Consider the following 14,043-nt stretch of genomic DNA (forward strand, 5'->3'; position numbering starts at 1 on the left):
TCTCCGTCCTGGCTTATTTCACTTATCGCCGGTTCTGTCAAAACACCAAAATGGGAGGAAAATGGGAGCGGTGCCCTGCTGATGAAAAGCCGTTCGGAGCAACGGCGGCAGTTTATTCAGGAAATACAAACGATAAAATGATTCTTTGTCAAATCTGACTGAACATGTAACATTGGTGATAAAAATAAAAGTGCCACTTTGTAAACATACCAAAAATGATTTTAAAAGACACAAAATCTAAAATGGAATAATCAGATGTCTTAAAAGCAGTTTTCCCATATTTTGGCCTTACGTTATGTGCAATGTTAATTTTTGTAAAGGCTTTTTTTCTTTTTCTTTTTTAAACATTGATAATCTCTGCTGCAATATCACTTTTCGGAGAATGCGCGCCCACTCCTCCAAAAGCGCTACCTGGGCAGCATGTCCCGGAGGTCCGCGACCACGTAGGCCACCGTGGCCCACAAGGCCGAGCAGAGGTCCATGTCTCGGGGGTCCTGAACGCTGACGGTGTCGGCTTCCGTGTGGTGGAACCAAAAGTAGCGACTGTCGGCCACGTGGAGGCTGGCGCCTGGAGAATCGCGACACGTGCAGACGTTAGCCATCGAACACAAAAGGGAAGTCCGTTTACCTCGCGGGTACCTTTACAAATTTCCATCTACTCCGTTGCTTCACTGATTCTGAGATTTTATTTCATTGATCTTTCACAAGGACGTGAGTTTGAGTCCCCATCTTGAATGTACACGATGACGACAGAATCAGATTGCCACATCCCGCACAGCCCAATTCTGTGCCGCGTGATGAATGGAGGGAAAGAGTCGGCAGTCTTTTGTCTACGGTACCGTAGCGGGACCCGCGACCCGCCACAAGATCCGCTCACTGGGACCGGAGGGAGTGCTCGATGAGTTGAAATTGCGGCTATGAGTGCACGATGCTGAGAGTTCCTTCAGATGAATGCTTTTGATCAAATGGTAGAATTTGAAATGTTTTTTTTTCTTTTTTTTTTTTTTTTATACTGACTTTATTTGACATATGATTGACAATTTTTTAGTCAGGAAAGACTCACACACGCCTTTTAAAAAAAAAAAACATCAGCTTTTACTATTAATTTTTAAGGGACAATGAGGAACAGAAAGTGTTTCTTAATTCTTTTTTTTCTAATTTGTTTGTATTTATTCATTAATTATTTTAAATAGACTAGTTGGAGGACTGGACCACGAAGTTCCACACTGAGCAACTCAGAAAACAATAAATACAGAAGTGTCGCAATGATTTAAAATTTAGTAAATATTAATAATAATTCCAGCATTTCAATTAAAAAAAGGGATAATTACATAACATTTATCAATTATATAACGTTTATGAAAGATAATATTCCCATTTTTTTTTTTATATGGTGAATTTTGGGTTTTTATCAGCTGTAAGGGCAAAAAGTATGGGAGGAGGATCAACATTTACAGTAAAATTGACATTTTTGAGAAATAATAATGAAGAAATGTGTCTCCATGTGCCCTGCGATTGGCTGGCAACCAGTTCAGGGGGTACCCCGCCTCCTCCCCGTTGACAGCTGGGATAGGCTCCAGCACTCTCCGCCACCTTCGTGAGGATAAGCGGCAAAGAAAATGGATGGATGGATACACTAGTTGGCGGACTGGACGACTAACACACACATTTATTAAACAGAGGTTTTTTTTTCTTATGTAATATTCGCATTTCTTGATATGGTGATTTTTTTTTTTCTGTAAGCTACACCTGAGGGCAGAAATTATAGAATCAATACTCCTGGAGGATGATCATTTACAGTAAATCTAAAATTTTTGAGAAATGATAATGAAGAAATAATCCCTGTATGTTCAGGGATCCTTTGAGATCGACAAACATACAATCAGAATGTTTTTTTTGTTTTGTTCTGAGATCATTTTTAAAGCAGACATCTTTCCTAACTTTTTTGTCTGGTAAGTAGCAGAGGAAGAGAATCTTTATTCTCAGCATTTTTGTACATAATAATGTATTCAGTGACTCCACAAAAGTCAGGGTATATTACTTCACGTTTGACCTTGTGGTGAGTAACACGCTGCTGATGAACGTACTATTTTCTGCCTTGTGCAGTTGTTGGGACACCCCCCACATCCTGTTGGTCGAATCAGTATTCGTATTATTAATATATTCTGTAGACTATCGCACAATTCATCACTTTAAACCGCTCCCTCTGCATAACTGTCATTTCACTGGTCTAGAACGGGAACTGCGAACGGCTAAGCGCGCTCTGTATAACCTTGACATGACTCTTCAAAGTGCTGGAAATGAAGAAGACTCTGCATCTTGCACATCTGTGACGCTTATAAGTAATAACGCCGATGAACTATTGTTCTTTGTTCTTGTTAGTCGTTTGTTCTGAATGTCGTAGCAGGGCGGTACCGACTGCCGGAGACAAATTCCTCGTGTGTCGTCACGTAGTTGGCAATGAAAGCTGATTGAACTTACCTGGTACTCCGGCCTGCATCCAAGGTGAGATGTCTGTGCCCTCCCCGTTTGTCTCCAGCTTGGTGGTGTTGAGAGGAGCTAAGAGTTTGACCACCTCCGCCATCACCTGTTGGTACACAAAACACTTTTTCACACTAGCGCTGAATACAACTGACAACGGAGGCGTTTGCTTTTCAAGCTTTCTTGATTTTCAGCACCCAGTGGTTCCGAAGGCGTACATACAGAATCAGAATAGAAAGTACTGTATCGAAAAAAAAATATATATATATATATTGAGTGCAGATACAGTATCTTACCTTTTGTGCCGCAAGACTGCCGGTGAACTGCAGCCCCACCGGGCTGAACGTCCCCATGTCCGACTCCATCACCAGGTCAAAGTTGGACACGTTCACCTGGATGGAAGAGCTCAGGTACAATTTCCCAATTCGAATCCCGTCTTTAAACTTCAACGAATACAAAGCAGTTTGGAAAAACACCCCCCACACGTTCTCAGACCGCAACCAGTCACTCACATTTGACGCGCGCGTTCGCACTCGCAAATCTTCACAGTCCAGCACGAAAAATCACGAGCGTAAAAATTTGTCACGAGTAGAAAAAAAATAGATGTCGAAAGACGTTGCTAATTTTGTGTAGTCTTGACATTGATTGACGTGTTTACTTCATAAACGTTGTTAACAAAACAAGCCTGCTCCTAAACAATCAGTATTTTACCCGGAAAAAGAAAATGTGAGTCAACCGTACTGAGCATGTACGGAGGTGATGCCAAAAGCGCATGTTTAGAGCTGTTACACGTACTGCGAGCACAATCACGTCCAAAGTCATCAACATCAGGAGCCATGTCAAGGGAAAGTCAGTTACACCAGGGGTGCGAAATGCGTCGATCGTGCGACGGCGTGCCCCCCACCCCAAAAAAAGACGTCCGACTATCATCCACCTCGTCGCTTGATTCAGGTGTGGCCAATACGTGGAGCGCACGCACATAAAAGGCGCGTTCTAGCAAACCTGCCTCCTATTTACGGCAGTCGCGGCAATTTTTGTTTTGTCTTTTAGTTATGTATGTTTATTTTATTTTTAATTTACAGTTATGTTATATTAATCTAATCACACCCGCAACTTGATCTGCGAGCACGACTGACCACACCCGTACATTTTTCAAACGTGAGTGACTGGTACATCGTTAATAGTCAAGGAATACGTGATTCAATTTCACTTAATTGTTATGAAAATGGTTTCTTTGAATTGCTGCAACTATGCCAGCAACGTAGACCGAACAATGAAATGATTTTCCACTAGAAAAACGTCTGGTTGGGCTCAGTGAAGAGTGAGAATCGCTGCTTCAGAACGGACCAGCAATGAATGACTAATCTAAGCAATATGAATCATGAATTGAATGCTGAATTGAAGGCCTGATCCGAGTCCACTTCACCAGACCTGGACAGCAGCACTGCAGACCACATGTAGGCACCCAAGAAATTCATTAGTGACTTTTGCAGATGTGCTCTCTCTCTTATTCATTCCCTTTTTTCGATTTCGAGCAAACAAAAGTCGCGGCAACATGTCGGACCTTGTGAAGATCGTAGTACTGTTGCGCTCCAACTCCACCTTGCTCTTCGCCCGTCCACAGCACCGTGCGCAGGGTCCTCCGCGGACGTAAACCTGCACGTTCACATAAATGGAAATTATGAGTTTGTGCGCCGATTTTACATTGATGATAAAACGGTTTAACATGCTGAAGCTTTAACCGTGTGTGTATTTCTTTCGGCTTGTCCCGCTAAGGGTCACCGCAGCGTGTCATCGCAGATGAACGCTCATATTTTTGCTTGGCGCGGTTTTTACGCCGGATGCCCTTCCTAACGCAACCCCTCTGCGTTTATCCGGGGTGAGAGCTGGAGCCTATCCCAGTTAACTTCGGACGAAAGGCAGACTACACCCCGGACTGGTCGCCAGCCAGCCGCAGGGCAGACATCGACGCCGTCACCGAGCGGGAATCGATCCCACGCTGCCTGCACCAAAGGCAGACAGGCATGTGTGCCACTAAAAATGGATGATACTGCTCAGCTTGCTATAATTGACAGCAAAAACAATTTTTTAAATAATTATCGATAACCATGAGTTTATTATTTTATGAAAAAAAAATACTGTTCATTTTTATTTCTGCAAATTAGTTTTAGTGGTTGAATATTACTCTTGAATGTTTCAGTGAGTAATCCAAAATTTGGATGAAAAAAAAAAAAAATCCGTTATAAAATCATCAAATTCATCACTCTTGTTCAAAACTGTTAAACACTTGAGAGCTCCCGAAAAGTAAAGTTCGAGATTTTGAATAATTATTAAACTACTTGGGTCTTATTGTTTCTAAGACAGGTGGTGTAATCAATTTTTATATAGCTTTATGTAGTAAATAAAAGTACTCAGTACGATACAAGCGCAAATACTCAAAAGGACATCGCGATAAGTGAATTATTTACTCAACTTTGTTTACAGTACGTGACTTGGCTGACTCACCGAGCTGTTTTATGAGTGACAGGGCTTCCCAGGAAATCATGGCTCCGCCCCCATCGTCCATGGCACCCTGGCCCACGTCCCAACTGTCCAGATGACCGCTCAGCAGGACCACCTAGCGCATATACGTCAAAGGGATTCAATCCATACACCCCGCCGGGGATGGGGACGCAAAAGGCGCGAACGCAGTTTCCAGTAATCTTATGTCACGATGAATTCCCATCAGCCACATGATGTGGGGACAAACCAAAGTGCAGACCGTGACCCTGAAACTTTGGGTCACTTAACCAGAAAATAACCCCCTACAAAAACAGGAACGAAGACCTTGTTTCGTAACCACAAAACAAACAAAATACGGAAACTTTGAGTCCAAACTAACGCGTTGTTTATTATTTTTAAGATTTTCCCATCAAAGACAATTGAACTCACTGGTTGCTTGTTTGGTGGCGAAGTGGCCGAAGGCACAGAATGGCAGCCACCGCCGGGCCGTCCCAGGGCAGTTGTGGTTTACCACAACTTGGAATGACAGAATAATAATCTAAGCACTATACAGTACAAGTGTAATTCATTATGATAGCTCTGAAATGATTATGACCTTTGTAAAAAATATCTCGTGTACTAAATAAAAAATTGTGCAATTGGTCATAATGCTGACTGCCGTTACAAAAGCAGGAGTCAACTAAGGGTGTGTCAACTGTGGCGTTATTGATTCATCATTTTTTTTATGAAGGGATTTTCTAATGAGGCGGCACGGTGGAGCAGCTGCTAAAGCGTTGGCCTCACAGCTCTGGGGACCCAGGTTCGATCCCGGCCCCGCATGTGTGGAGCTTTCATGTTCTCCCCCGTGCCTGCGTGGGTTTCCTCCGGACACTCCGGGTTCCTCCCGCATCCCAAAAACACACAACATTAATTGGACACTCTAAATTGCCCCAAGGTGTGATTTGTGAGTGCATCTAATGGTCTCAATGTGCCCTGCGATTGGCTGGCAACCAGCTCAGGGTGTATCCCGCCTCCTGACCGTTGATGGATGGGATAGGCTCCAGCATCCACTTGTGAGGATAAGCAGCAAAGAAAATAACAGATGGATGGATTGTCTAATGATTGATCAAGGATGCAAAATCGAGCGCACTACTCAGCTGCGACTGTCTCAAATAATGACGACGGAAGTTGTGGAGTTGTCCCAAAGTGGTGGTTTGGGGGGGGGGGGGGTGAATTGGAGAACAGTCGAAGTGATTCATTCCCGTCAGGTGACTGACGGACGGGCGGACCGGCCTCAAGCTCTGAGTCACTAAAACACAAACGGAGTCCTCAAAATACACGCATATACTTTGCTGAGACCGCAAAATGGAGCGTCCGCAAGCTGGAAATGATTCTATTATGTTATGCGTTTCATTTCCCTTTTTTTTTTTAATTATTATTTCCAAACATCACACTTTGGACTCCATCATATCAATTGTATGAAGTACATTTTTTTTCAAGTGTAAAACTCAACAGGCCTCGGCTTCGCTATCTACTGTAAATGATTAAAAGCTTATACGTAACTCTTTCACTAATGAATCACCCATTGTGCCCTCAAGTGACATTCAAATCCGGATGGCATATTTTTTTATGATAACCCCGATTCGACACCAGACAATTAAGAAAATGCAGTACGTAGTTATCGTACGGTTATTCTGGAGAATCGCTTGGAAGAAACTTACTGTGTGACTTTGGAGTCGTTTTTCTCAGTGGGGAGGAATGAGTCATCGCCAAGGATCCGCAAGAGACACTTGTCGGGTCAATCTGCGGTTATGTGTCATGTATGATAAAAATATGACCGAACAAAGCCACATTTGATCAATGACCAAATCATTTGACCAAAAATATATATTTTTTTAAATTAAGAATGACATTTTCCGGCATATTCATTCGGATGGAAACTGAAACCTATTTTCCGCAGTCAGCTGATTAGTTATATTCATATAATACACGCGAGAGGTTGACAATTTCAGCAGACTTCATGTTCTTTGGAAAGGAGAAGAAGCTGCGGGGAACTCTGACAAATACAGCAAACGCAGCTTTGTGGATCATTTCATGCAGCCAAAATTGGAGCACTGTACTGAGGTCATTAAAAAAAAAAAAAAAAAAAAAAACACACAGAACACCAAAAAAGGAACATGAAAAGATTTAAACTGTCCCACATTCCACTACGTCAGTGAATCCAGTTAAAATCGTCTCCGGCTAGAAAAGACAAACACCGCCTCGAGGTGGGTAATAAGTAACACGTGTGCGGTTTCCTCCGTACCGCGCTGCCATTCCAAAGAAATACGTCTGACGCGTGGACCTACTTTTATCTAACTTTGCTTCTTGTTAACTGCGAGGATAAACAGCTGCAGGACGGTACGCAGTCAGCTGGAAGATCTTAATCGTTGCGCAGGTGGCCGCCAAACAGACGGAATGAATTTTTCCGGTGACATCACGCATCCTTTGAATGTGCCACCCAAGTTGACTTGAAGCTCAAGTGGCATGCCTAGAAACATTCTCAAATAGATATTGCAATGAAAAACACATACGACGTTATTCACTTCAATGTCTATGCGAAAAAAATAAATATGAGTGGCGAGCGCGTCCTCCATGCGCAAAGTTGCCGAAGTGTCATTCGACAGCCAAGTGGTCGCCGTATTGCCTGCAAGGTCTGTTGATGACGTCACTCCGGGACGTTCGCAGAGGAACAACGGAGATTTTCCGATTTTTGCGAAGCCCCTGGTGACAAATGACCTGGGCAATCCTACCCTATCGTTTCGAAACAGATTTTGATGATATATGATCACTAACAACAGACTCCCTGACAGTATGTAGCGTACTCGGGAGGACCCGCGCCGGGGGGAAGCTACTTTCTCCTCCCGCGTGCGGCAAAACCACCTTCCCCGGCGAGCCCGACACGGAAGATCCGCGGCGAGCCTGACGCGGAAGCTTGCGCCGGGGAGCCCGACGCGGAAGCCTTCCCCGGCGAGCCCGACGCGGAAGCCTTCACCTGTGAGCCCGACGCGGAAGTCTTCACCGGCGAGCCTGACACGGAAGCTCCCGGACGAGCCCAACGCGGAAGCGTTTGCCGGCGAGCCCGACGCGGAAGCTTTCCTTGGCGAGCCCGACGCGGAAAAACTTCCCTGGCGAGCCCGGCGCGTAAGAACTTCCCCGGCGAGCCCGACGCGGAAGCCGTCCGGCGCGCACATAGACACATTTCGCACCCCTGTCTTACGTACGTGGACTTTGTTACGTTATGAGAGACAGATTACGTGGTTCCCCCCCGACTATTATTTTTTTTTAATAGCTCCATACACACCTACCTGTCATTTGGAACCGACGAAGCTCTCGTCCTTTGCAACTGTCCAATCCATTTTTCACGACGAACCGTGTCTTTTGTAAAAGTATGAAGAGTGGATCCATTCTCCCGAATGTTCGAGGAGTATCCAGCAATGCAACGAGCCGGCATTTTGGCGAACACGAAGGAACAAGGAGCTACCTTCCAGCAGGTAAAACTGGTCTAAACACCTGAAGCCTGCTAATAACGTCACTTCCTGCTTCTTCTCCAGAATAAATCCATCAAGAAGATTTTCATGGCGGGAGTGACAAAAAGCCACATACGTCAAAATCATGTTGGGTCCATTCAAGCTGGCATTTTTTCCATTAATAACATACTAAAAATCCTGCATTTCATGACAGCAGACCTTTACCCATTCAAAAGCGAGACGGCCTGCGCACACATTGAAAAAAACAAATGCTACCTGCTCGGGGTGCTGCCAGCCTTTTATCTCAGCCACCGTGTTAAAGGAGTCGGCATCCGGGAGCGTCTCGGCGCCCATCGTGACTCTGACGGTGATCCGCTCTCCCCTCTGCGCAATTCGCCACATCAGCTCGGCATCCTCGATTGTGATGCACGCCGTCGGGATGCGCTTGACACCATCTTGGTAGTCTTGCCAACCTGTGTGAGGACTAAAGACGGCGAGAGACCGAGGTGAAACATTTGCTCGAGAACAGAGGCGTCCGCGTCTGCAGGTATTTGGGTACCTATTTATGGAGAAAGGCGTAACGGATCGAATGAGCGTGGCCACGGCTCCGAATTTCGACGCCTCGGAGGCGCCGTATTCCCGGTATGCCACTGTGGTGCCGTAGCTGACGAACGGCTGGTTGAAGACCACGATCCTCCCTGTGGCCTCGCCGGCTCTGCTCTTCAGTTCCTCAAAAGAACCGACGACCAGCACCTCCGCCTCGATGCCTTCGGACAAGCCGGGGGAAACGTTACAAAGGTGATGCATGTGTTTATGATGCACTGCCTCTTTCATACCAAATATCTGCCAGTTTTAAGATGAATGGGATGCCTCAAAATTATTAATTTTATCATACGGTGGCCTTTGTTTCAAGCATAGACTACCAAGCGTGCATTAAAAAAAAGAAACAATCAAGAAACATTTTTTTTTTCGTTTATGTACCAATTAGGCCAAAATCTTCCCTCCGAAGTGTTTCAATTCATGAACATTTCGACCAACTTCTAATTTAGGGATTAGAGCAGGGGCGTGGCACAAAGTTTTCTCACGGGCCACACTGTACCTCTGATTTCCCTCAGAGGGCCGTTATGACTGTGAAACAAAAATATTGAATCGTCTCATATCTACATCGTCAATTTATGAAGTCGCTTTGGAATCAGAAATCAAGGGTAATGTTTCTCGCAACTGTTTGGTTACACAAAAATGTTTGTGTTATTTATGATACATGACAATTTGAAATTTTGGTACTGATTTTTTTACATGGAACTCATGGAAATTGACAGTGTAGATTGGGCTTCGCGGGCCACGTAAAATCATGCGGTGGGCCGGATCTGGCCCCAAGCCCCTCGAGTTTGACACCAGTGTAGAGCATTGGTTTGGGGAAACCAGAGGTCGCGAGTTCATTTCTCACTGGGGCCTCCACTCCCCGAGAGGGGTCGCGTCAGGAAGGGCGTCCGGCGTGAAAAACTGTCCAAAACAAATATGAGCCTTCATCTCAGATGACGCGCTGGGGCGACCCCGAACGGGACAAGCCGAAAGAAAGTTGTTGTTGTTGTCGTCGTCTACCAATTTGTAATTTATTGACGTGCATGTATAGAGGATTGACAATGAAAGCAAACCAAGCCGTATCGTGATAAGGATGAGTGAGCGCTAATTTAAAAAAAAGATAGATAGATAGATATTTAGATAGATAGATAGATAGATAGATAGATAGATAGAGATAGATAGATAGATAGATAGATATGTTTTCTTTGCCGCTTATCCTCACGAGGGTCACAGAGATTGCTGGAGCCTATCCAGGAGGCGGGGTACACTCTGAACTGGTTGCTCGCCAATCGCAGGGCACATTGAGACAAACAGCCGCACTCGCAATCACACCTATGGGCAATTTAGAGTGTCCAATGAATGTTGCATGTTTTTGGGATGTGGGAGGAAATCGGAGTGACCGGAGGAAACATGCAAACTCCAGACAGGCGGGTCGGGGATTGACGTAATGAATTCATAAAAATTCTAATTCTATTGAGCTTAGCTGACCTTCAGGTGGCGTCCCAACGCTGCTCCCCAGTCCCAGAATAGCCAAATTCTTGGTCCTTGGCGACGTCATCACTGCACTCTCCTTTCCTCGGACCCAGTGTGGGATTTTTACCGGTTCTGGTGACAAAGACCCAAAGACAGACACACAGAAACGTTTTGAATTCTTCATTCATATTTTCCATGACAACAAAACACGAGATGCTGATCCAGAAAAGTGACCTTTCTCTCCTTTGCATTCTCAGGTCTTGTATAATAAATTGAAGAGCAAAATAAAAAAAAATTCAGAACCCCGTAAAGCTGGCAGCAGGCATGTGACCCTCACGCGTTCGGGTAAAGATCAAGGCGGGATGATGACTGACCCAGATGGACGTCCAAACCGTCCTGCGTCATGGCTTTGTACATGTACTCGATAGCTGTGTCCAGGTTGAGCGAGCCGCTGACGCGGTTCCCGACGGTGTCGGTGAAGTCGGCGAGGCGTCTGTACGAACGGTTCCGAGCAGCTCCGAAGACGGCCAGCTCGATGATCCGTTTGGCCGCATCCGCGTAGCCTGCGACCTCCGCTGCCGCGTCTTCGGGGCGCACTTTGATACACACAACAATTGAAGAGTTCGGACGCAAAAGCAGATGTATCCATTTTTGTTGTTTCTGTAGATTCTTCCATTTAAATATTATTTAATATTTTCATGTTTACTCCATCGATGGTGATTCCCTTCAAGCACAGGTGTCAAACACAAGGCCCGGGGCCCACATCTGGCCGGCTACGTCGTGTTATGTGGTCCGCTATAGGAAATCATGTGCATGTTTTTTGTTTTTTTTTTTAATCAATAAACACATTTTGTTAAACAAACTATTGTCCTTGATATCTGATTTAAAAAATAACAATTGTGATCCTATTGTTCTGTGTTTGTAATAATATGATCAAGGAGTTTAGATTAATAAAAATTAGTTTCCTACATTTTATCCCATTTTTTTTAAACTTTTTTTCTGCTTTTCTGCTCTCCCACACACTACTCTGCCAACTCGTGTGTGTGTAATCAGTGTTGACATTATACGTTATTATTGTTGTTTGACAAAACAAGTCATTGATCAAGTGTATTCCATTGTCATTATCATAATGAACATTTCGCGTCCGTCAAAATTGGCCTCCACCTTTCGATGATGTCGGAAGTGAAACTTTAGGTATCCCTCCGATGTTGAATTATGTATGACCACTTTGGCTTTCTTCAGTGGAGCCGAGAGAGTAAAAAATGTTGCAAAAATAAGTATTTACTCTTAATTTTCATCATTTGCATTATGTGTGTAGTTGGTTGTTGTCAAGCTAAACAACTCCTCCCGATCACAGTGACCTATCAATGTAGAAAAAAAAGAAAAACTTTCAGAAATTTGAAATATATTTGTTGTACGGTACACAGTCAGCTTGCTCATCACGTTGCTCAGTGAAGGTCGACCGTGTGTACGAGTTTTAAATTATTATCGTATTAAATGCTAACAACAGTAGCCCAAATTGTCCACCCAGTCTGCAAGCTCACTTATTTTCCTGTCTGCTTGCACTTATTTTATAACTACTATGTTATATTTTGCATTTCATTTTCCAATATGGCGGCACGGTGGAGCAGCTGGAAAGCGGTAGCCTCACAGGTCTGAAGATCCCGGGTTCAATCCCGAACCCACCTGTTTGCATGTTCTCCCCCGTGCCTGCGTGGGTTTTTTCTCCGGGCACTCCAGTTTCCTCTCACATCCCCAAAAAATGCAACATTAATTGGACACTCTAAATTGACCCTAGGTGTGATTGTGAATTGCGGCTGTTTGTCTCGATGTGCCCTGCGATCGGGTGGAAGCCAGTTCTGGGTGGAACCCCGCCTCCTGCCAGTTGACAGCTGGGATAAGACTCCAGCGCTCCCTGCGACCCTTTTGAGGATAAGCGGCCAAGAAAATGGATGGATGGATGGATGGATGGATTTTCCAATATACTGTACATTTTGACAGCATGATCATTTAAGACAATTAATATGCAGTCTCAAAGGCACCTCATGGTTACATTGACTCAATAAATGGCTAAAAAAAAAAATGTAAAAATGAAAGAGCGTTTGTAGTACCTTTCCGTGCAGTACCGTTGACTTCAGTTGTGCCAATATCTGATGTTGGGGGTCGCCCATCCAGGGCTGTCAGCAAGGAAAATGCCACAAAGATGGAGAAGTGGAGACAGACTTTTCTGAGCCGTGCCATCTGTCGTTGCCACAAAATAACAAATCAAAACTGTTCAAAACTGCAGAATATAAAAAGCACTAATAAGGATGCACGATTATAAGCATGATTCAGCACACTTCACTTCACTTGAAACTAAAGTAAGAGGAAGCTAATGTTTCACTTTCACTGAGAATAAACTCAGAACGAAAGTTATGCAGCCGTGACCACGCAGCACATATTTATTAATTCAAACAAATAATCGGATACGTTCATACCTTTGATTCAGGTGCAGTCCGAGTGGGGGGCAACGAGGTCGCTTCGCAACAAATCAAAACCCCGCCGGTGTTCTGTCGAAATAAGCTCACAATTTATACAAATGTAAAAAAAAAAAAAAAAAAAAAAAAAAAAGTTAAAAGTGGGGGTCAGAAAACAAAATCTTGTAGGCCAAGATAGCAGCCCGGCGGCTCGTGTTTTTTGGGGGGCTGCCTACGTCTTCACGATATTTACCCCCCAAAAAATGACGGGAAAAATTGATGTCAACAACTTGCTGAGATTCCGATTGCTAACTTCCTCTCGGGACACTTTCAAAATAAAAGTTTGAGAAGCCCTTCGAAGTAAAAAGTATCAGCACTGCATATGAAAAAGGTACAGATGTCCAATCAGTTTATGTAGACTGTGGATGACCAGGAGTTCCAAAATGAAAATAAATGCATACATTGACTAAATAATTAAATGTGTCACGAACCGTTTAATATTTTGGTATGTATTTTAATATTTCAAAATATTCCTTCGTTCAATACTCATTTATTTCGAGACTTTTTTTTTAATAATCTCAACATTAATTCAATTATTTAATTGTCCTATAGGCCATACAAGGAAGAGAACACAAATAAATACATACATAAATAGAATAGACATTTATAAATAAATGGAATAAATATTGAAATCAATAAATGTGAAAATAAATACATTGAAATTAAAAGACAGCTATGGAAGTAAGTACGTGGAAATAAATAATCACAGAAATAAATAAATAAATACACTGACATATTTAAATAAACAGAAATAGCTGAATACTTCATGATATTTTATTCTTTATTTATGTATTTATTTTTACCATTTGGTCCTCAGATTAGAATTGAGTGACATTCTTATGACAGCGGTCTAAATTTGTGCAGAAATGCATTGGCAGCCGATCAAAAAAAAAACCCAACTTATAACCAAGTCAATATTTGTAAGTAAAACACGTGGTGTATATAAATACAGAACAATGAAATGAAAAATATGAAGAATTGTGGCAACTGAGCCTGCTTTC

At 43.5% G+C, this 14,043-nt stretch overlaps 1 protein-coding gene across 1 annotated transcript; it reads right to left on the bottom strand.

Annotated features, from left to right (window-relative positions):
• Nucleotides 1–81: 81 nt before the first annotated feature.
• LOC133501353 (carboxypeptidase Q-like) lies at nucleotides 82–13,292 on the bottom strand. The gene is made up of 11 exons (XM_061821043.1): nucleotides 13,004–13,292; nucleotides 12,638–12,767; nucleotides 10,901–11,122; nucleotides 10,542–10,658; nucleotides 9,031–9,238; nucleotides 8,748–8,955; nucleotides 4,987–5,098; nucleotides 4,046–4,137; nucleotides 2,778–2,873; nucleotides 2,482–2,587; nucleotides 82–568 (listed from the first exon to the last, which is right to left on the bottom strand). Exons 2-11 carry the CDS (start codon nucleotides 12,765–12,767, stop codon nucleotides 408–410), a joined length of 1,452 nt encoding a protein of 483 aa, XP_061677027.1. The 5' UTR covers nucleotides 13,004–13,292; the 3' UTR covers nucleotides 82–407.
• Nucleotides 13,293–14,043: the final 751 nt, after the last annotated feature.

This window comes from Syngnathoides biaculeatus, chromosome 5, assembly GCF_019802595.1.
Source record: "Syngnathoides biaculeatus isolate LvHL_M chromosome 5, ASM1980259v1, whole genome shotgun sequence".
In the NCBI taxonomy this organism is placed as follows: Eukaryota; Metazoa; Chordata; class Actinopteri; order Syngnathiformes; family Syngnathidae; genus Syngnathoides; species Syngnathoides biaculeatus.